At 41.4% G+C, this 23,421-nt stretch overlaps 1 protein-coding gene across 1 annotated transcript in view; it reads right to left on the minus strand.

Annotated features, from left to right (window-relative positions):
• The window catches only part of LOC136625914 (cGMP-dependent protein kinase 2-like), a 214,899-nt gene that overhangs the window by 89,412 nt on the left and 102,066 nt on the right, over nt 1-23,421 (minus strand). The window contains exons 7-10 of the mRNA XM_066600510.1: nt 15,359-15,436; nt 10,446-10,540; nt 7,296-7,364; nt 3,458-3,559 (exon numbers count right to left, since the gene is read on the minus strand). Of these exons, the coding sequence (XP_066456607.1) occupies nt 3,458-3,559; nt 7,296-7,364; nt 10,446-10,540; nt 15,359-15,436 (344 nt within the window). The remainder of the gene's footprint in view (nt 1-3,457; nt 3,560-7,295; nt 7,365-10,445; nt 10,541-15,358; nt 15,437-23,421) is intronic.

The raw sequence follows: 23,421 nt of genomic DNA on the forward strand, positions 1-23,421 counted from the left end.
TAACACCACCTGTGGCAATGTCTGAGGCACTGACAATAATTACATCACCAGTGCAACACTGAGGAAATCCTGAAAACATGACCGGTTGGGGGTCCCTGAGGACTGGAGTTGGGAAACACTGCCTTAAATGAATGGGCCCCATATTGCATATTTTTAATAGCATTATTGTGCAGGTCACATGGAAAAACTACAAAGTGGCAAGCAAGAGCTATCAGGTGAGGGTGGGCCACTTTTTAAACTTATTTCCTGAGCCCGCATTTCAAGCTGTACGGATAGCAGTGCTCATCTCATTGCTTGATGTCATCCTGCAGTAAATCCTCTGTTTAACTTTATGTAGTAGTCTGGAAAGAATTTCTTTTAAAACAGCATTTAGTTGTATTATTGTTAAGATTATACAATTTTTTTCTTGAATGAGCTGCTCTTTAGTAATCACGCTGATGAGATGCAACAAAAGCCCAGTGTCGGCTAATAAACAATTCACTCATCTGGCAATTTAGTTCAATTTGCTTCCTCTGAAAAGAGCACTTATTAATGCATTAAAGATAGAAAGAGATGGAGGTTGTTGCCATGTAACTGGACGCAGGGTGTTGAGCAATGAATTTTTAATGTTGTTCATAAGGACACATTAAATCGCTCTGAACATTACGGCCAGCAATGGAAATGAAAATGTGTTGGCAGCAATTGAAAAGCCAGCTTTTATCCCTTTACCTCAATTTCAAATGTGTATTGTGGAAAATAATCATCTACATGGCAGAAAATGGGATTTAGCTGAAAGTTCATTACCCACTTATCTACAGAAAGATTAAATTAGGAAGAGTAGACACATAAGACTTTATTCACAATGTGTTTAGGGGGGTTTGTTTGATGTACAGATGAAGAAGGGTCCTTTTACATGGGACAATGGATGATGGAAGCAAGTTGGTAATGTTCAAGATTTGCAATATGTTAGAATAATTGTATGTTTTTCATATCTGTGAACACTTGTGAGATCACTCGTCTTTCCTTCTTTCCTGCTGTTTCCATTATTAATGACTACAATGTGTTGTCTTCCTGGCACTCGAGTTCAACACATTATGGAGCTGGTGAGGATCCAGTGGTCATGGTGCACATTAGCACCAATGACAAAGTTAGAGGTAGGTGGAAAATGCTTAAAAACGATTTCAGAGATCCAGGAAGTAAACTTAGGGCAAGGAACTCCAGAATAGTATTTTCTGAAATACTTCCTGTACCAAGTGCCACACCAGAAAGGTAGCAGGAGATTTGGGAGGTAAACAAATGACTAAAGAGTTGGTGTAGAAAAGAGGTGTTCTGGTTCCTGGAGAACAAAGCTGACTTTACTGTTAGCTATAAGTTCTACTATAGGGATGAAAACCATGGGAAAGAAGATGACTAGATGGTTGGAAGAATGCTTAAACTAGGGACTGTGGGTGAGGGAAACCACAAGTATAGAGGGGAAGATAGTCCCAGATCACTGTTTGCACCAAGTAATCAAATGGTGGCGGAGCGGTGCCAGGGGTTAGAACTGACGGAATAGCTAATACAGATATACTTGAAACAAAAATTAACCAAAACCTTCTAAACTCTATGATGATTAATTTGTCTGACCAATAAAGTTGATGAACTAGAAGTAATAATGTTTGAGGAAAACTATGACATAGTGGGAATAACTGAGACTTGGTTAGACATGAGCTGTGACTCAGCAGTTAACTTACAGGGTTATAGTTTGATCAGAATGGATCATATAAAATAAAAAGTTTAAGTAAAGGAGAAAAAACTCAATTTAAGAAAAAAAAACATTTTGCCGACAAAAACAGTTTTTTAAAGGATACAATACTTTAAAAAAAATTCCAAATAGCAACATGTAATAGGCATTGCCACATTTGTAATGACTCAGAAAATAAAAATACTTTGTTATTTATCTTGCATGGTGACTGCCATAAAAAACAATTTTAAAAGTAATGCCATAATTTCTTTTTATCTTTTGTTCACCTCCCAAAAACACAATAGAAAGCAAATCTAAAAGTCACATCTACCTCAAACAGGTACCAATAAAAACTACATCTCTTTCCATAAAAGACATGATCTCACGTGGATGCTTTGCTAGACAAGAAAAAAAATACTATAGGTCTTAGAATTAGAGATTAGCGAGCACCCAAATGCTCGGGCCCGCGTTATTCAAGTCGAGCTTTTCAGAAAATTCGAGAGCTCTGCTCGAATAACGAACCCCATTGACTACAATGGGAGACTCGAGCATTTTTGTATGTGGGACGCCGGGTCCCGAGCTTTTTTTTTTTTCTTGGTTCGGGGCGGGGTTGAACACGGCGTGATGCTCGTTCGAGTAAAGAGCACCATCGAGTATGCTCAAACGAGCAGCAGGCTCGGCAGAGTATGTTCGCTCAACTCTACTTAGAATGCAGCGATGCAAATTCCATTGCTTTTTAAAAAAAAAAAAAAAAAAAAACACATGTTTTTGTTGTGCAAAAGTAGTAAAAAATAAAAAAATCTATATGAACTTGTTATCGCAGTAATTGTGCTGATGCAGATAAGAAAGTTATCATGTTATTTTTACCTAATGGAGAAGACCATAAAAACAAAGCCCACAAGTAATGGGATGATATCTTGGGGGGGTTCCATCACCTCCCCCAAAGAATTTAAAATCCGGAAATGTTATACAACACATGATATGTACCTCAGATTTGTATATATAAAAAAACAAGCCCTCATACGGCTATGTCAATGACTTATGGATCTTGCAGTTCAAAGATGAAAATTGTTTGGTCCTGCAGGCAAAAAATAGGCTAGTCATTGAGGGGTTAAAGGACAGCAAGTATAGGGAAAATCAACTATAGTACTTTATATCTGTTGTTCTTGGTGCTGTCAGCTTCTGGTGTCATTTATGGTGCCTGTATTTTATCAATAGAGAGTGCAGTATTAGCATGCACAGAAGAGGAGGGGCCCCATAGCATATACCAAAATTGGCCCTCCAATGAAGTACATGTTAATATTCCCTACACGCCCTACTATGACCCCTGGGGTCAATTCCCGACCTCTTATTGGCTAACAGTGCAGTTCTTTCAGAAAAAGGAGCACAGGGGAGCAGGCTAGTGGTGGGCTCCTCCCTAATAGGACTCTGTAGCAGTTGCATTGCCTTCGACTACGGTATGTATACCTTTGGAGAGGAATGCAGCTATAGACTACAGTAATACAAAAGAATTAGGATCAAAATCTTTAAATCCTTCGTACGAACCTCATCTACTTTTCACACTTCTATCTATGATCATTTCTTTCTAAGTAATGATTTCATGGGAGATCGATATCTACATACCATATAAGAATATTATGGTAACTTTCTGCCTCAACAGATGTAAAAGTACAATGCAAAGAATGAAAATCTAGACACATATTAAAGTCGAGATACTGTAACGAGCATTTGTAAAAGTCTTTTAGAATATCATACCTTGCATTCCTCCTGTCATGATCGTTGAGTGCAAGCTGGTAGACATATTCCCGCAGGTACGTCTGTAACTCCTGGTAAGTTCCAACCATTTGATTGAAAGTGCTGGTTGTGAAAAGTGAATATACACCAATGAAGGTACAATTATTATATTAGATTATCTTAACACAGCTCAATGTTAAAGCTGGCATCCCTTCCCATTACAGTGAGGATAATTACTGTGGGAGATTTTGACTAGAGGCCATGACTAAATGTTTTGTGCATTTAGACTCGGCAATCATCATTACTATCCCACAGAAACTAAGGAATCAATCATCAGCACTATGGGTAAAGGCGCTTTAAGTCATTGGGATCACACACCATTTCAAGAAATGTTACATTAATGGTTGCTTACATGATCCAATCTATTTTATCTGAAGCTGTCTATTGAAAGTTGCACACACAATATAAAACCAATGGATCTTTTGTGAAAAGTTGGGGAATGTAGGTACTTCATGCTGCCGGAACAGGGATGCCTTTTGCCCCCAATGCAGCATTTCATAATAAATAGATTTTGAAGTGTAACTTGGAACTCCTGGGGGTGGCCATGCCAGCCTCTCCCCGCTCACTGCGTGAAGATTGGCAGCTCCTTTCTATGCTTGTGTATAGGGAGAAGCTGTCAGTTTTCATGCTGCGGGCGAGAAAAGATCATGTGGCCTACCCCCATGACTGGGAGCTCCATTACAAGTAAAACACCCACAGACGCATAAAGCATCCATGTCCCAGGTTCATGCTGCCCGCAGTTTAGGCAAAATGAACCTGATGACAGAGTCCCTTTAAAGCAGTTATTTGGGGACTTAATATTGATTCAGTGTGTCAGTGTTTGATTAGCGAGGTTTTTTTGGGCGTAGCTAGGTGGAAAGGTGGGGCATATGCCCCAGGCGCTACTGGGAAGGAAGGGGGGGCGCTGTCTGCCCACACTGTCAACAGCTGGTTGCTATTGCAGGCTCCACCAATCAGGTGGTGACTGCAGTAGAAATCAGCTTTTCAGCGCTGCACCTCAGGGGCTGGGCTTCTGCTGCTGCTGGGGTGTGAGCTCAGAGGAGCCTATTTGAGTGTGTACACAGCAGGAAGCAGCAGAGAGCTGCTCTACACGTGAGTAGAAGAGAATAGAGCCTCAAGGTGGTGGTGACTACACGGGACTGTGTTGTGGGGGTTGGAGGGAGTGATGTGTACATGGGACTGTGTTCTGAGGGCTGGAGGGAGCGAGGTTTACATGGGACTGTGTTGGAGGTTGCTGAAAGGAGTGGAAGAGAATGACATTATTTACATGGGGCTGTAAAATACTGTGACTCCATTCTCCAGGGCAGCTGCTTCTTTTCCAGTTGAATCCCAGAGCAGTGAAAGGACGTCAGGTCACCTCGGCTCTGCCTGTTCGATTCTGCAGCTAATCCCTCCTCAGCAAGTTTGTACTCTTTTGCCCAATTTGACATTTAATATGGAGAGTCATAGCTTTTACATGAACGATGTTTTGTAGCCTGAAACAACCCATTGGAAACCATGGGCTTCACACACATGCGTTTTTGTAGTGCTACAAAGTCATGCGATTTTATAGCCCATGTGAATAAGGGTAAAGCCCAGTAAGTATTGTGCATAGGTCCTAATAATTGGAATAGTACCCATGGACAATACTTGCTGGGTATAAGATAGTTGCCTCAACAAATGCCCTTCCCAGCATGCAGTTACAGCTCTGCACATTGAATGTCGCATCAGCTGCTGGGTAAAAAAAATGAATCTTTGCCCCGTGTGCAGAAAAACCTAGCTACACCTCTGGGGGTTCCAACCCTGGTAGATAACCAGAATAAAGGCACCAAGTCATTGTTTACCCAGGCACAACAGCTCATTCATGCAGTGGCTATCTCTTGTACAACATTTAGCTCAGTATCTTTTAAGTTACTGTGATTGAATTATTGTACATGGCTTATCCAGAGGAAAATCTCTTTCAGAGGGTACAGTTCCAAATTTAGAAAACGAATTTGCATAAAAGATATTAAATTAATATTGATTATAATGTACATTCTCATAATAAATGTATACAAAATCAAACCCTGAGAAGATCAGATTGAGGATCTGTGAACACTACTGATTTCCACAATGAATGGGCCCTATAGAGTGCTTAACCCATTTGGAAATACTCAGAGTTTTCAGTTTTTTAAAGTTCGACACATCATTCTAAGAAATTGGGAAATTTACATCACCGGCATATTAGTTAGAATGCTCTGTCAAATTTACAGATGTAAAGTCCACACACAGAAGGGTATGAGCGGAAGGAACCAAAGAGTGCAGTGCAGTTCTTGACCACACGGTCTAAACAAGAGTTTGTACATTTCTGTTCATTTATGTTTAACATTGGACTGCTTTAGCTAATAGAAAAAATGGAAATAGTCAATTGTAATAAAAAGGGGTAAAGAGTTACAACTGGCCTGATGTTAGAATTAGTTACACAATGTGAAAACATCACAGATTAGAAATAAGCATCAGCGTTTTTTGAAGTACAGAGCGAATCTCTCTACTTGGAAAAATGGGCTGTGTCTAGTAAGCTCAATCACTTTCAAGTCAGTAAGGCTAAGCTGCAATACCAGATGCATCCCATGGACAAAAGTGGCGCTGTTTCTGGGGAAAAAAAAGCGAGTGCATTTTTCTAATTTCCAACAATGCCATTAAAGGACATCTGCCATTTACTTTTACCTTTATGAGCTAAGCTTATGGACTTAAAGTAGGTGACCCGCTGAGTCTGAGTATGTAAGTGTTATACTTACCTTCCCCATTGTTCCGCTAGTGTCAGTGCTGGAAGCCACTGTTCAGTACGTTGAATAGAACTGCTCCGTAGTCCTTCCATTATAAAATTAGTACAAGTGGACTACTTAGCAATGTTGTTGTTAGCCGTTTAGTCGTTCACGACCCGCGGCGACCCTAAAGGCTCCCTCCATGTTTTTCGGTTTTGCACTGCCTCTTTCAGTTGTGTGATATCCATGCCAGTATCAGCTCTGACAGTATCCACCATCATGTCCTTTGGCGGCCAGGTCTTCTTTTGCCACTGATCCGTTCAAGCATTATAGATTTTTCTAGCGATTCTGCTCGCATTACATGGCCAAAATACGTGACACTGAGTCTGGTCATGCATTGAACGGTGACTTACAGCACTGACACTGAAGGAGGTAAGTATAACTCTTACATTCCTGGACTCAGCAGGTCACCTACTTTTAGCCCATAATGCTTAGCTCATAGGGCTAAAAGTAGATGACAGATTCCCTTTAAGTAAGGAAAGAGGACTGCTTGATACAATGAGCAGCAGTGTTGTCTTACTTGCTTGTTAAGTCTTTGCATTCCACCATGTGTGCAAGAAGTACTTTTTAAATGGTCCACAATGTAGAATGAATAGGCAGCACTAACACTATAGCAGTTCTTTATTTTGTATCTTGGTACTATAAAAAGCAGGATTAAACTCGAGGACGCGGTGCACACAACTGAAGGCTAGGGAAAGTGTGATCTAATGTGAAACAGCTGTCGTCTATGTGCACCGCGTCCTCAATCTTATTCCTGCACTTCTTTATACCAAGATACGACATAAAGAACTGCTATAGATTTCACCTCAGTGAGTGCCGCCTATTCATTCTACAATGTGCATATTTGAAGAACTCTACTACTGTGGCTGAGCACCATTGTTTATCACTGGGAACCGCAGTCAGAATGCGTTTGGTGAATTCCGCCTGCTCTTCTTTTGTTTGGATTAATTTTTTAAATGGTACTCAAGCTGCAAACCATGCAAATAGAAGACGGTAATCTCCAGAGAAACACTTACTCTCTGTCAACGACAAGGCACTGTGTGTCATCCTCTTCAGCTATGATGTTGGCAGAACGAACATCCTCACTTAAAAAGAAGGACAGAATAAGGAATCAGGCATTGGACATTTCATTAGCATTGTTTTGCGCCTCTTGTGTCATTGTTTCAGTCATCTGATTAATGATCAGAGGAGAAGAACACAGTGGAGAGAACATGAGTCAGAAACATCAGCCTCACTGTGGTGACAGGTCTAACTACATAGCACAGGATACGTGACAGATTTCACATTATTGAATTATTTCTTATACAAGTGATTTGATATCACACTAGCAATTTGTCTTTTTTTGACTTATTGAGAAGCAACTATTGTACTTTTTCTCTTGCAACATTATTAATCTCAGTAATTTACTATGCAAACTATGCAGCAAGTAGGAAATAAATAAATCTCGTTATTTGTATAGCGCCAACTTATTCCGCAACGCTTTCAGGTAATTTATTTCTTACCCCCCACCAAGCTGGGTATTCATTTTACTGACATCGGAAGGATGAGCCAACCTTGAGCCAGCTACCTGAACCATTGGGGGGATTGAACTCACAATCTTCAGGACCTGAACGAGGGTTTAAGACTGCATTCCTGCTGCCTTAGCACTCTGCGCCCATGAACATAACTTGTAACATGTTACTTGGATACATTATAGATCTCTCTCTCTCCCCCCCCGCTCCCCCCCCCCCCCGTGTATGCTCGGACGAGTATGCAGTTACTTGAGAATAACGATACTCGCTCTAGTATCTGCCTTTTCCGAGCGTGCTCGCTCATCTCTGATTATAACTGATTATGGCAGTTCAACCCCTAGAACAAGTGGTCAAAGTGCTAGTAAAGGGAAGTGTCCACTTCCGATTTTTTTCACCGGATCTGGATTGCAGCTGTGCTTTATGCGAGTCGATGGCTCTGTTGTCTTCAGAAGATTACTTTAAAATAGCAGTATTTAGTTCATTATTTTGTGGAGCATAAAAAGGGAAAATTAAAGTAAACTTCTTGTTTAGTTTACAACAACTGATGCAAAATACCGCTGTATAAGAGTGGACTACTCCCTTAGATTTACGGCATGCTTGGCCACTTGTATATGTGGTTGCGAGGTTGGATGGTGATCCCTACAAAATTTGAATCCTACCCTGCTTTTGGAAAAAGGTCAGGAAGAAAGAAGATGAAATAAGGATAGGAAAACATATGAACCACCAAAGTACTATTACGGTATGTAAATTACTCATTTGGTTATTGTTAATAAAAGCCATTAAAATGTATTGATATATAGAGCAATGGTTCTTGTGTTTAAAGCCTAAACAGAGCAGCATAGTGTTGTTCATACTATATGATTCAAACCAAAGTCTCATTCAACTAATCTGAAGAAGAATTTTTCCCACCTCACAAAACTTCTGAATTCCGGCTGTAGTAGTAGTTGTGTGTACACTAAATTCAAGATTTCTTACGTTAATCCTACAAGGCCTGGTAGACACATCCTAAACTCCAGGATGTCATTTCCAGTTTTTGTCTGGATTTGAGTACCCCAGTTCAGTCTATGGCAACTTATACATGGAATTCTACATACTGTAGATAGACAAGCCAAATCAAGCATGCAGATGTGGAGAAATATTGATCTCCTAATATGGTTAGTTTGCAAGCAGACTCATAGAAATTTCTGCTTTGTAAATCAATATTAAAGTTATGGCTTGCTGGCTGCGACACAGAGGAGGCAGGCCTGGGATGAAGCCATGACATCAGTCCGGCCCATTTAACAGGGGTGCTGGTGCATGTGCCCTGTCATTCAGTGCTGGATGCTGACCAGCTCACATCATTTAGTAGTATATGGTATGATTGGTTTGTGGAGGGGTGTTACCAAATTATGACTTCTGAAAATGTATATTCTGTTTCGGCAACAGGGCCTTCTAGATGTTTATATCACAGTTTTATTTTTGATAATTACTTGGGGCACAAATGGCAGGCAAATGTTTGACTATACCCAAATTACCCCTGGTTGGGGAATGGCAGGTTTAATGGGATCTCTTTTTGAAAAACCCACTTTAAACTCTGAGTATGCCTAGATTACTCCCACCATAGACAAAGTTAGTAGTAGTAGTAGCTAGTCTTAAAAATAATTCAACATTCTGATTTTGAAAGACTTCTTCCAAAATTACCCCAATATGCCCAAAATATGCAATCCCAATCTATACTAATCTCTAACCAGTCTCTTTTCATGACTATTGACAAAATATAAAACGAAGTCCGTTCACATCACAATCGGCCTATTTTACTAAGGATTGCTTAAAAAAAGACAAAAAGACAAAAAAAATCAACTTTTACAAACAGTATAGAATTAAACTCTGCTCTTTTTGTATTAATCATCTCTTGTTCTCTGTAGCTTCCTGAAAGAATACTTATTATTATTAGGCCGGCTTCACATTTGCTTCGAAACTTTCGACGAGGTTCCACTGCAGATCAGTCTGAAAATACCAGAAGAAAAAGTGCTGCATGCTGCGCTTTTTCTTCTGTTCAAAAGCCAGGTAGCTAGGTGGAAGGCAGGCATCCAGAGACGGAACAGTTCGGATTCCCCTATCCTGCTCCCTGAACAGAGCAGGGAAGCAGAACCCGAGCGCAGATGTTAAACCACCTGGTGTGGTGCTCGCTGAGTCCCAGACAGCCAAGATTTATACTTGCAAACTTAAGGGCAGAAGGGTGAATGTTAATCACAAGGGTATGAAAGGCATGTTTGTAGAGCTATCACTTTTAGACCCCAGAGGTAGCAGATGTAGAGCTAACAGTTTCCCCAGGGGTACCAGTCACATCCAGACCCTAGTGTCCAAAAGAGCCCAAAGACCCCTCTGCCACATGAGAAGACATCAGAAATATCAGTGCCACATGGTAATTGGAGGGCAATTTACAGCTTTTGCATTGAAGTTTAAGAACTTCAAGTTATGCCTTTGGCTCTACCAATATGAAGCAACCAAAGTGGTTGTAATCACTAATCACCCTTTTCTCCCACAAAAATACTTGCTCCGAATTGAAATTGTCAAGCATCATGGTTCTGAACTTGTATGGCCATGATGAAATATGTTTGAAGTGAAATTGCCCTTTGCATAAGAATATACCGACAATAAAAATCTGAAGGGTACCTAATTAGAGCTTTTTCTCCAAAGTAGTCACCAACTCCTAAGGTTTTGATTTCTTGTGGTTCCTGAGACCCTTCCACTGCTTGCGTCACACACACCTAGATTAAAGAAACCATGAAATCAGTAAAATGGTAAACACCAGCCTTTAGTTTATTTGTATTCTCTCCTTGTGGTTGCAATAGTTGAGGTTCAAGACTTGTAATCTTTTGGCCTGTTGCCTCATAATGAACCTATGAGAAGGTCTCTGCCGATTAGACAGTTGCACTCTCCGAACCCCACATTGTTTGGAAGTGCAGGTGGAAGCATTAATTGCATAAAAGGTTGTTTCAGTTGTTTCTGCCCTCTGTTTGTACAGCTGTTTTTGTTTTTTAATGAGCTGATTTTATATTTCATTATTGGGAAAATCAGCTTGTATGAGAAAGGAGCAGTTGCCAGATGAGCCTACAACATATTGTTTACAAGGAATCCCCAGACTCCGTACTTGCAGGTCTGTTCATGCCTATTTGGATCTTTTATTTTCATGTAGAAAACCTCCTCAAATGAAACCAGACTCTTAATTACTTAAATGAGGAACTGGCTTATCACTGGCAAAAGTGAGAGCCAACCACATTTAATTTGTATCAACACCAGAAGGGGCTACGTTTCAATATGAGCAGTTCTAATTCCAATCACTGCCAACAAATGGGTCTGCAGGAAAATAGGAGATTGCTATCTCATCCATCGCAATGATTAGCACAGCCGGAGCAGTATGTTAGCAAACATGTAGCAGCTCTAACAGATGACATTCTGTTGCTTCTGTACTGAAACTACCGATTCCAATGTAACTAGAAACTGCAATATTGGCATTTTATTTGTTGTCCTCCTCTCTGCTGTCATCTGTACTACGTAGAAGGTAGAACAAAAAACCTGACACAGTAGGCCATTTTTTAATGATTTCTCATCGGCCCGTGTATGATGCATTTCATTTTCTAATGGCATCTAGTGTTTCTACCAATAAGCAGCGTGCGCTGGCCTTTTGTATGAGAAAGAGGTAGGAAAGCACTTTGAAAAGAAGGAAGGATGCCCCACATTACTCCTTAAGGATACTGTTGCAGCAGTGCTGGGATCGCTGCCGGGTTGACGGAGTCCGGTGCGGGTTTTAGACATGGTTCTGCACCTTCTAGCTTAGTAGGTGTGATGCAATGTGCTTACATCTGTGGATGATTAGCTGGATATTTAGCTGGGATGGATAGGAAGCTAAAGTGCTGTAAACTGTCTTTTGCTCGTTGTCTGAGCTGGGAATTAGTGGTTCCCATGGTCAGCGTGGTGACCACTGTTCCTTACTCTGGACAGCTCTGTGTGCTGCGGCTTATTCTAGTAAAGCTTAGTGCTGTGTTTTATTTTGTTTTGTCCCTTATCAGTTTGGCCAAGTAGGGTTACTTAGGTCCCAGGAACGAGTGCAGGCCCGCATCTATCGACGCGATCAGTCAGCCGTGTCAGGCATGGCCCTCTCCCTCCTTCGTTACGTGTTTAGGGAAAGACTTCCCATTTATTATTTGTCAGTTTCTTTTGGCTGCCGCACTGTGAGCAATTATTGTGCATGCATGCAGTTGCTGGTCCAGCACGTCCTTTGCAGACGTAACAGAATTTACAGCCGTACTTACTCAGTGGGATATTGTGTACCTTTGTTAAGATGAATCCCATTGAGGTGTTATCTAGTCAGCTGAGGGCGCTGGCATTGAAGGTTGCTGAGATCAAACAGCAGCAACCTGTCTTGGAGGCTTATACTAAGGGGACTGAGATCGATCTTCCAGATCGTTTTTCTGGAGATAGGTTAAAAAATTTTTGTTTCAAAGTGTCCTGCAAACCTTATTTCAGCCTACGCACCCAGTCCTCAGGTGACGAGCTCCAGAGGGTGAGAATCATTATTTCCAGGTTGCAGGGTGCTTTTTCCTTGTTCCCCTCTTCTGAAGCTTTGCACTCTGTGGATCAGTTTTTTGAGGCCTTAGGGTTAATTTATGATGACCCTAATAGGGTCTCACTGGTAGAGGAGAAGCTTACGTAAGGGGGATTCTCCTATTGGGGAGTTTTGCGCTCAATTTCACTGCTGGTTGACTGAGACTAATTGGAACGACCCTGTATTGCAACGTCAGTTTTATTGCGGCATAGCGGATAAGATTAAGGACATTTTGGTGGGGTATCCCATGCCTCAAAGCCTTGATGCAGAAATGTCTTTAGCCATTAGGGTATGAAGACGGATTAGGGGAAGACATAAGGAGCTTTCTCATATTTCCGCTTTCCTGCCTACAGATGGGGAGGAACGCATGCAACTATCAATGCAATCAGTCTGCCATGTCAGGCAGGGGCCTTGTTCGTTATGTGTTTAGGTAAAGACTTCCCATTTATTATTTGACAGTTTCTTTTGGCTGCCGCACTGTGAGCAATTATTGTGCATGTCTGCAGTTGCTGGTCCAGCACGTACGTTGCAGACATAACAGGTACGTTTCCATAGGAAGGAAATGCGGCAGAATTTCTGCATCCAAAACAGAGTTACTATCTGCTCCATGAGTGCAGATTTTGTCTTGAAATCAGTTGGCTTTCAGTTGACCAATGGTGTGGCACTCACTACAAGCCCGCCGGGTGCTGGGGGCACTAACAGTGCGAAGACTTCAAGGTGAGGAGGAGCCCCATATCCTCTGAAATCAGCTGATTTGGAGTCAAAATCTATACTGATGATGCAGATTTTGACTCAAAATTGCCTCTGAATTTTCCATGTTACTTTCTGCTGTGGAAATTTTGCAGCATTTCCGTCCAATGGGAACATACTCTAAAAGGGATACAAAAAGCCCCAAAACAAAATCCCTGTACCATGCACCATTCCCTTATGTGATTCACTAGGTATATCATCAGCTTTTCCTACAGTGTCCCTTTAATCCCAGACCCCTTGTTGCTATCTTTAGGCTGAACTCACATGGGTTGATTTCAATTACGGAATCCGTGATCGGTGTCCACATGGAGAACATTAATTCGCAGGTGCCAAGCTCCGCCCCTCTCATAAGAGTTACCAGTGGCCATCTTTGTTATATAAGGAATTAGAGCTGCACTATCAGCTAAGAGTGCAGCGGATGCAGCTCAAGGTGCCAGCAGCATGTGTATACAGTTTGGCACAGGAGAAGTCCCCAGGACTGGGAGAATGGGACAAACATTGTGCAACACTGAAAGTGGCAGAGGCCGTTGGAAGCCAGAGTCCCTATGTTGAGCTTGAATGGAGAGCTCAGAGGCAAAGCCAGAGAGCAGCATCAAAAACGTCCACAGTTAATGGGGATATCTCAGGACTACGAGAAATTGTGGTCGGAGGAATTTTGTACCAGTGCTCCCCGATTTGAGCAGAGAGGATACAGACAACGACCTCTGAGATTATTGCTTGCAGCCTTTGGAGTGACTGGTCCTGTAAGTGACGGTTTCAGCAAAAGGGTAACATGATATAAGGAGCAGCGATACAGAGGACTAAGGGCGGTTGAGGTGAATCTCTCATCATTGTGTAGTAAGTGGGCCCCCATGAATTGGTGGGCACACCATTAAACACTGTGTTTGAAAACTTCACAGGCCTGCAGTAGTTCAAGGGGGTTATGGGTTTGTTAGTGTTATGTGTTGCACATAAAGTTTAGGTACTATTGAGTTTGCAGTAATATGTCTATATGGGATGTTATGGCACAGCAGGTCACCTGACCAGTATAGTTTAAGAAGAAGTGTTATAGCAGAAAGGACTTTGAGGTAATTTGTGGTTGTCAATGAGGTTAAGCGAGCCTAATGTAAAGATTCAACCCCCAAGGGGCAAATCTGGTCAGGGTACAGGTATTTCGATGAGATGGCCATTATGTCTGTGAATGTGACTTGCTGCTGCCAAGAGTTAAATACTACGAATCACATACTGCTAGTCATTCAATGTAACGCTGAAGTAATCATCACCCTCCTATGGAGTGGTCAAACTAACTACCAACTTTAAGTAAATTTAAATTTTTATTATGTGCCACCTTCGTCTGTTACACCCTTACCATCCACAACACCACCGCCTGCTTCAAAGTCCTGAAAGCTTAGAGCAGAACACGAAGGAGTCCAGAGGACATCAGCTGTGAGTCACTTAGTGTCACTGTGTATTCTTTCTTTGAGTGTGTCATGTCAGTATTGCTTCTCATGTAAGGTCTACTGCATTCTGGCTTGATGTGCTAAACCTCTCGGCATGTAAAAATCACACTGGCAGCTGTAGTTAAACATGGTAAAAATCTTCTATAGCCCACGATGGCCATGACAATAATGCTTTGGTGCAACTTGACTGTACCGCCTTTTGTTCTCTCTCATTCTCACTCCCTGTTTTTTGTGTTCCCTCCCCATTTTTCTCTCGTTTCTCCCTTTCTTCCTCTTTGTCTCTCTCATTTTCTCCTTCTCTCTCTCTCGTTTTTTCCCTCACTCCCTTTTTGTCTCATTTCCTCCCTCTCTCTCTTGTTTTCTGCCTCTCTCTCTCTGTCTTGTTTTCTCCAACCTACTCTTTCTCTCTCGTTTTCTTCCCCTCTCTTTCTTGTTTCTTATTGCCTTTTCCGTTGTAGGTTGGCCATGCCATCAATAGACCACTCCCAACACCTTGTAAACGGTTCTACCAGGTTGATGTCTTGGATAATTGCGCCAATTCAGCAAACTTTATACAGTGCTAACGGTATTAGAGATCCATGTTTGTAGGTTTGCTCAGTATAAATGGCACATGGTAAGGGGGAGGAAGGTGTCCTGTAACAGATTTTGCATTTGGGGCCTGATCACTTCAAGTTACACATCTGTTTTAACAGAATGACACACAGGGGTTAACATAGAAAACTGTCTTTGAATTAATATACTAGCTAAGCATACCACATTAAACATTTTGTCTCACTAGGATTAATTTTTACCTTTCCCTTGGCAATTATGAAGAACGTGTTGCCCTCTTCGCCTTCTCTGATGATATAATCCCCTTTGTCATAGAAGTCCTGTAGAATGAAAATGATAAGGTTTGATTCAGAGGAATGCAATCAAGAATAATGTGTGAGTAATAATCAGGGAAACAAAAGTTCTGCTTCCTGTATTATGATTATATCCAAGACCTTTTGCCCTAGACTGTCCAACCGTATAGATCTTGACAGCAGCCTCATGATAGTACACTTGGTTCCAAGCACCTCCAGCAATCAGCTCATATAATTATGCTGATTGCGGTTCTCACACATTTTCTCACTTATTTTCCAAAAAATAATGTATTATAGATATTAAATTTAACAGACTTTGAAAATCTGATTGCTAGAACATCTACATTATCGAGAACTTGAACCACCATTCCAGGTCGCTTCACAGTTTACAGAGCTGAGCTATTTCTGGTGACTCCATCAAGCAGCTGATTAATGGGGGTCCTAGTTGTTGGACCTCCATAGATCAGATATTGATTACCTAGCCTGAGGTCCAGTCACCAATAGTATAATCCTGGAAAACATCTTTAAAGTACAGAGATAAATATGACAGGTAGCGCTCCGAGTAATCAACCTGTAGGGTGGCTCAACGTAAATGGATGGAAAGGGGAAATGAACCGTGTGTATCAAAAGGATATCAACATGACAGATGGTATAGATCCGCTTGATACTGCAGAAAAAAATCGCCAATCAAATCGATATCCTGTGGTTAGTAGGAGAGCGGTCTTGAGAATGCTCCAATCACAGTATGATGGAGAAAGAATAGAAAACACAAAGAAAAGGAAAAATTTTCTCAGCGCTCTGGCAGATTATAGGATTATGGGTAAGCAGTGTTTAAATAAATATATTAACACTTACTTCACGGAGGTGCCTATGCATAGTGCCTGGTCATAATGCTTTTTTTCAACAGGGCAACTCTTCATACCCTCGAGCTCAGATAACTAGGAAGTAGTTAGAGGAACATGACAAAGAATTGTCCAGATTGCCATGGCCTCCTAAACTCACTGCACAGTGACCCCATTGAACATTTTTGGGATAAGCTGGAAAAGGCCGTGAGGTCTGCTGCCACTTATCCGCAAAATGTGCACCAACTGATGGAACTGTTGCAGCAGGCATGGATCAAGTTTAGTACGGAAGAAGTTCTCCCCCTTGTGGAATATATTCCCCGATGTCTGAAAGTTGTGATTACCCAAAAAGGTGGACCAAACCATTACTGAGTAGGTGTTCCTAATGCAGCGACCGTTCAGTGTAGATGCATTTATCTTAATGCTCAATATGTCAGAGTGAGCCAATTTCCTCAATTTTGTTATAATGCACATCAGATTTTGTCCCAGTGGGGCTGGCAGTCCAATTTCCATACCTCAGACAAAAACACAAAGACCAACTGCATAGAAAGCTAACTGAAAAAGTGATTTCCAAAGCGACTTAAATCCAACAAATGCCATTTTTCCTAAAACAGGATTTAGTGTTTAGACACTTTGGAATAAAACATGATCTGCAATGTTTAATAGGTATTTGAGTGATATTGACTATAACATGTTTCTAATGATTAGAAATGAGAAAACCGAATCAGGTGAACCCAAATTTACTAAAAGTTCAGATTAGCATTAACCCAAACCTCAGGCAGGTCGTTTCTGATAATTTTTTAATAAATAAAAAAAAAAACTCCTAAAACTAGTGCTGAATACTGTCTAAGAGACCTGGTGGTGGTCCTTCAATAAATGTGGCCCAGTGGTTAGCACTGCTGTCTTGCAGTGCTAGGGTCCTAGCTTTGAAAAACTCCATGCAGATGTTGCCTTCAGTCAGATTTCATCCTAGGACTCTAGCACTTCAAGGCAACAGAGCTAACATCTAGGCCACCAAACTTCTTTTTCCTTTTCTGGAGAAGAAGAGACACAAGAGAACATACAAACTTAATGCAGATGTTGTCCTTGGTCAGATTTGAATCTAGGACACCAGAACATACAAAATCCATGCAGATGTTGTCCTTGGTCAGATTTGAATCTAGGACACCAGAACATACAAACTCCATGCAGATGTTGTCCTTGGTCTGATTTGAATCTAGGACTCTAGCACTGCAAAGCAACAGTGCTAACAACTGAGCCACCATGCTTCTTGTTCTTTCTTACTCTTCCTTCTCCTTCTTCCTCTTGCTCATATTGAAGAAGAAGAAAAAGATGACGAAAGAGAAGACTATCTTTTCCTTCTTTTTTTACCTTCTCCTTATTTAGAAGAAGAAGCAGGAGGAGGAAGAAGGTAGAATGAGGAAGAAACTTGGTGGCTCAGTGGTTAACACAGTTGCCTTGCATTGCTGGAGTCCTAGGTTCAAATCTCACCAAGGACAACATCTGTATGGAGTTTATATGTTCTCTCTGTGTATCTTCTCCTTCTCCTTGGGAGAAGGAAAAAGAAGTGTGGTGGTTCAGTGGTTAGCACTGTTACGTTTCAGCATTGGAGTCCTAGGTTCAAATCTGACTGAGGAAAACATCTGCATAGAATTTTCCAAAGTCCATGCAGGTATTTTCTGGTGAGATTTCAACCTAGAAATGCAGCAGTGCTAACCACTGAATCACATCCACTAAAGAATCACCCTCACTGTTGTTTCAGGGCTCTTATCGTTCAATACTAGTTTTAGGGGGTTTTTATGAACTTCCAGTTAGAACTAATTTGGACCGAACCAAACTTTTTAACGAAAATTATTGAACTGGCAAAACTGAACTATTCAAAACTTTGCTCACCTCTACCAATGATATAGTAGCCATTATGAAAAGTACATAACCACTCTTGCTTCAATTTCTTCGGAAAATGGATATGTCACTTTGGAAATCACCTCAGTCAAATTTGAGTCCAGGACCCTAGTGTTGCTAAGCAATAGTGCCAATTACTGAGTTACCATGTTACTAGGAATAAAAAAAAATTCTATTTAACTTCTATTAAAAATTCTACTTATTTTATTATTCCTGAGCTCCTGCCACGACTAGCGGTGGACACGTGGCTCAGTCCTCTCCCACCTCATCATGTTCTTCTAAAGGAAGTAGCCATGTAATTAGATGATATGACTGTTGTATGGTGCGAAGGAAAGAAAGACCATGTAGGAGATCCACCATGTGAGCAATGTTTATATGACTAATATGGGGTCCTTAGGGATTTTCCCATTAAACCTACATGTACTCAATTAGTATGGTACTCCAGTATACAGCAGCATTTTACAAAGACGTCTTCTTTGCATAAAACATCTATTTGAACTAGAACTCTTCTCCACTGTTGTACAATATGGTGTATTTATATTTTGAGAGCATGCATATGAAAATCCAACCCAAAGCAAACAAGAAACAACTATCTAAAAATTCAGATCAGCAACCCATTCACTGGATTATGCACAAGTTTCTGATGGAGAATGACTCATTTACTCAGTAAGGGACAAACAATTAGTCAAGCAACGCTGCTCTCACCAGCTACTAAATCGTGATTGCTCTTTATTCTTAATGAGGAGTTTGCTGACATTATGCCATGTCAGCACAGCCTCACATCTTCACTCCATGAACACTGAAATTTTAATCACACTTCTTCCTACAGTTTGTTAAATAATCTAATTGACTAATGACTTAGGGACACCTGAGGCTTATAGGTGTCTTCATCTACCCCAGAGAGAACAGAGACTACTTTGATTCATAATGCTCATTTTGAGGGAACTTTGGAGAACCCAGCATGCGGTGCAACTGTGAAATTAAAGGGAATGTCTCGTATTTAAATTTATTTTCATTAATATGATTTAAGATTGTAGAATAGAAATAAAGTGGAAGATTTACTGAACTAAAATTTCCAGAATTCTGGCTCAATTTATGCCAAAAAAACTGGTCTATTTGCCTTAGGGCTCTTTCACATGGCTGCACCTCCCGTTCATGCGCTCGTTCAGACGGCCCGGGTCCTGTGGGTATACACCGAGCCCGGGATACCATCAAGCAGGGGGGAGAGAGTTTTGCTCTGCTAAACCATCACCCCCTTCCCTCCCTCTCTCTGCCCCTTGCTGGCTGTTTGCAATGGGAGGGGGTGGGATGGACAGGAGCTAGTGTGCTAATCTCCCGCCCCCTCTCTTGCCGACAGCCGGCAAGGGGTGGACAGGGAGAGGAAAGGGGGAGGGAGTTTAGCAGAGACGCTGCTAAACTCCCTCCCTCCTCCCTTTTCTGGCAGCTCTCATAGGCTCCGATAGGACTATCTTTTCTGGCCAGCTTAAAAACGGCCATCCGGAATGCATACCGTATGCACTATCTTTGCTGGCTAGGCATTTTTATGCACCGGAAAAATGCCCATCTGAACTGATGCATTTAAAATCAATGCATCAGATGGGTCATATATATCGGCTGACCATGAAAACGGGGCCAATATAGGCTCATGTGAATGAAGCTTTATACCAAATGTATTATGTGGTTTTGATCCTTTCTGTGTTTTATGCGTTAAAGTGTGGCTTAGTGGAATAGGAGTGATTTGCCAGGACAGGTTCATGACTTAACTCCTTAAATATACTGCGCTTGGTCCTGGGCTTTTATTTTGACCAATAGCAGAAGTGTGGTGCAGGATTAAAGCCTCTGCTCCTGCAATCAAGCAGGATCAGGTTGGGTCTTCGGCTGTCAGACACAGTAGAGGACCTAGAGGAGAAGGGAGAAGCAGTTTTTAACCGCTTCTGCCTTCTCCTTTCCAAACTACATAGCATTCAATAAGTGCTATGTACTAAAGAATGAAAGCTTAAGTGTTTGTTCCAATATGCAGCCCGGCATATTATTCCATATTGCATATACATTTTATTCCATATTGGTTTTTTACAGTTCTCCAAACTGACCATATGTGTTTGGTGACAGCAGGCCATGGCCAAAAATCTTTCTGGGAAGGTTGTGTCAAAAAAAGATTGTTTGTGGGCATAAGATTTCATTTGACTATTGGGCAAAAAATTAAAATGTGCCCAACTTCTTCCAAACAATGACAGTCTTACATCTGTCAGTTGAAACTGTAATGGTCATTTGAGTGTAATTAAGTATAGTGGCAGTATGAGCAGAAAATCGATTTTTTTTTATAAAAAAAGATGTAAAAAGCTTTATTAATCCATGGTCAAAATAAAAAGTAAGCAAGCTACGTTTCGGCAATATTAGGCTTTTTTCAAGCTAGTACGTGAAACTGTAATGGTCAGGTGGAGGTTTAGAACCTCTTAATGAGATTCGTGTGGGCTGGTCCAGGGAAGCCAGAAGTCGGTACACAGGTCATTTCTGCTGTGGTACAAAGGAGCAGGCAGGTAGCGGAGTCAGGGGAAGCCAGAGGTCAGTCCACAGGTAGTCTTTATTCTGGTACAAAGGAGCAGGCAGGTAGCAGAGTTAGGGGAAGCCAGAGGTCAATACACGGGTAGTCTTGGTTGCAGTACAAAGGGGCAGGCAGGTAGCAGAGTCGGAGGAAGCCAGAGGTCGGTACACAGAAGCAGCTATTTGTAGAAGGAAGAGCAGGAAGAAGAGGTTGTTGATTACAGGCTAGGGACTCAATAATCACGCAAGGATGGGAGGTGCTAGGCCAGCTTATATAGGGTATCTCATCAGGAAGCAGGAGAGAGCTAATCAGGAAGACAGAAACAGAGACAAGGTTCAGCAGAGGAGCTGTCCAAAAGGGTTGGATACTTCACTGGGGAGAGCCATTGCCTAGAGCACAGAAGGTTCCCGGGTTCAAGTCCCAGTAGAAACAATCCTTTGTTTCCCCCGATTAATGACCATTTTGGTTAATATTGTCCATTTTCATCAACTTTAGCCTAATGTGTTTGGGCACCTTAATTCTTTCTTGCTTTAATAATAATGAGACGATTCTGCTGACTCTGCCACAAACTATACAGCAAAGCTGACACGTGAGCTATAGAGAACTGAAAATATCAGACTATTGTGTCTTCTCTAGAGCCTAATGTGAAAACAATATTTTGTCATAGGGCTAATTACATAAAACATCTAAAAATACTCTCAAAATGTTTATGACAAAAATGGATTTAAATAATATGTCATTTTCTGATATGTTCTTTTTAAAAATGTACATTCTAGTAGAACTTTGCCTACTAATATGAATAGCTAAGGGCAATATACTCCAGTGCTGATAAGGGAATATTAGGGCTATTATTGCAAGCAGCTCAGGTACTAATCATAATCTGAGCACTCAGAGGAACATTTTCTAAGATATTTTAATCATCTCTGACAGGTCAGAATTACACCATTGGTGCCTACTGCTACACTACTTTGTGCATTTAAGCCCACCAAAATTAGCATCCATACCTGTGTTACAGTAAATGTGACAATTTACAGCTTGCTTAGTTGTTGAAGAGATTAGCATATAGCTACATTTTCTTACACAGTTTATTGAACATCAGTGACACATAACTTGTTCTTTGTTCGAAATGAAGGCTATACTTGGCCAGGGTTGGACCGCCCATTAGGCATCGGTGCCTAGGTGTGGCTAGCAGGAGAAAATATACTGTTCTTCAGTGGCAGGAATAGATTAAAATTTGTATAATGGAAAATGGTGCAGTACTTATATTCTTGTATATACCGTATATAGTATTATATGTAATGTAGCACTAGGCTGTAACCACCGACTGAAGCATATTGGAATTTGCTGGCCATTTGTATGGTGCTTATAACTTGGATATCAATTTGTTTTAGCTAAATGTTGTGTGTTTATTTGCATAAAGGTGGGCTCACACAAGCGTATCTCACAGCGTGTCGCCTGCCAGAAATACGCACGTGGCATTCAGCAAGTATATGCCAATTGCCATGTACTTGGTGTGTATGTGCATGTAATACTCAGCAAGACAGAACACGCGCAAAACCTGTGGAATCCACTACACCAACATGTGAGTCTAGCCTAAGGCCTTAGTCACACGGGCGTTTTTTCCCGCGATTTGCGGATCGCATGACGGATGCGCATCCGCAAATCGCGTGACCGGGGCCGAAAAATCACCCGAAAAAACTGCTCCTAGCCGTGTTTCAATAGAAACGGGCCGGAGCTGTCCAGCGCATTGAATTCAATGGAGCCGGCAATACAGCCGGCTCCATTGAAAGCAATGGGCTGCGGGCGATCTTACGATGAATTTTCGGGAAGGGCTTAAAAATATAAGCCCTTCCCGGAAATTCATCCAGAAATGTGTAAAAACACAAAAAAAATATATACTCACCTGGTCCCGGCAGACGGAGTTCAGCCGCGGCCGGCCGGCAGTTCTCCTGAACTGCTCTGAGTAGTATTCAGCAGCCGGGGATTTAAAATCCCCGCCTGCTGAATGAGCTGCCCCTGATTGGTCGCTGCGCTGAGCCAATCAGAGGCTGCACTCACTCACCCATTCATGAATTCATGAATGGGTAAGTGAGAGCTGCCTCTGATTGGTGAGGCTGTGTGTCTATAGACTCTGATTGGTGAGGGACCGTCTTGTGTCTATAGACTCCTGAGATAAATAACTGTAGATCAGCATCTAGCATAGTAATATGCTGAATTACTTGGACCTAATTGCAGCAGTATCTAAACAGCAGGTCCTTCATTTATTACAGCACATAGTGTAAAATTCTAGGAATGTTCCTTTCAGCATTAAAAATATATATACAATTCCATAGTTTGCTATAGGGTGCAAAGCGCACCAGAGGTAAGAAAGGTCTGTTTTACTGCTTGGTCCTTTCTCCCTCTTTTCTTCCTTTCTATCCCTCTTCCCCAACTTTGAAATCATCAAGTAGGAGGTTAAATAGAACTTATATAAAAGTTTTATTTCTAGATAGATGGCATCTTTGAATTTTAAATCATGTTCATATTCATTGCTGTTAAGCTTTCTTTTTTCAGTAATGCTCTTAACTACAGGGCTGGATTGTTTGCGCACTGTGAGAACGCTTAGAGTTGAGATAAGGAAGGTTCATGCACACAGGGGTATTGCAGCTCCGTGCTTGAGTGGCATTATTTAATACCAAGAACACAAGTCAATCCCTTCTGGAGAGATCAGCAAAGGCTTTACCAAA

The sequence above is a fragment of the Eleutherodactylus coqui genome, chromosome 4 (assembly GCF_035609145.1).
Source record: "Eleutherodactylus coqui strain aEleCoq1 chromosome 4, aEleCoq1.hap1, whole genome shotgun sequence".
Taxonomy (NCBI): domain Eukaryota; kingdom Metazoa; phylum Chordata; class Amphibia; order Anura; family Eleutherodactylidae; genus Eleutherodactylus; species Eleutherodactylus coqui.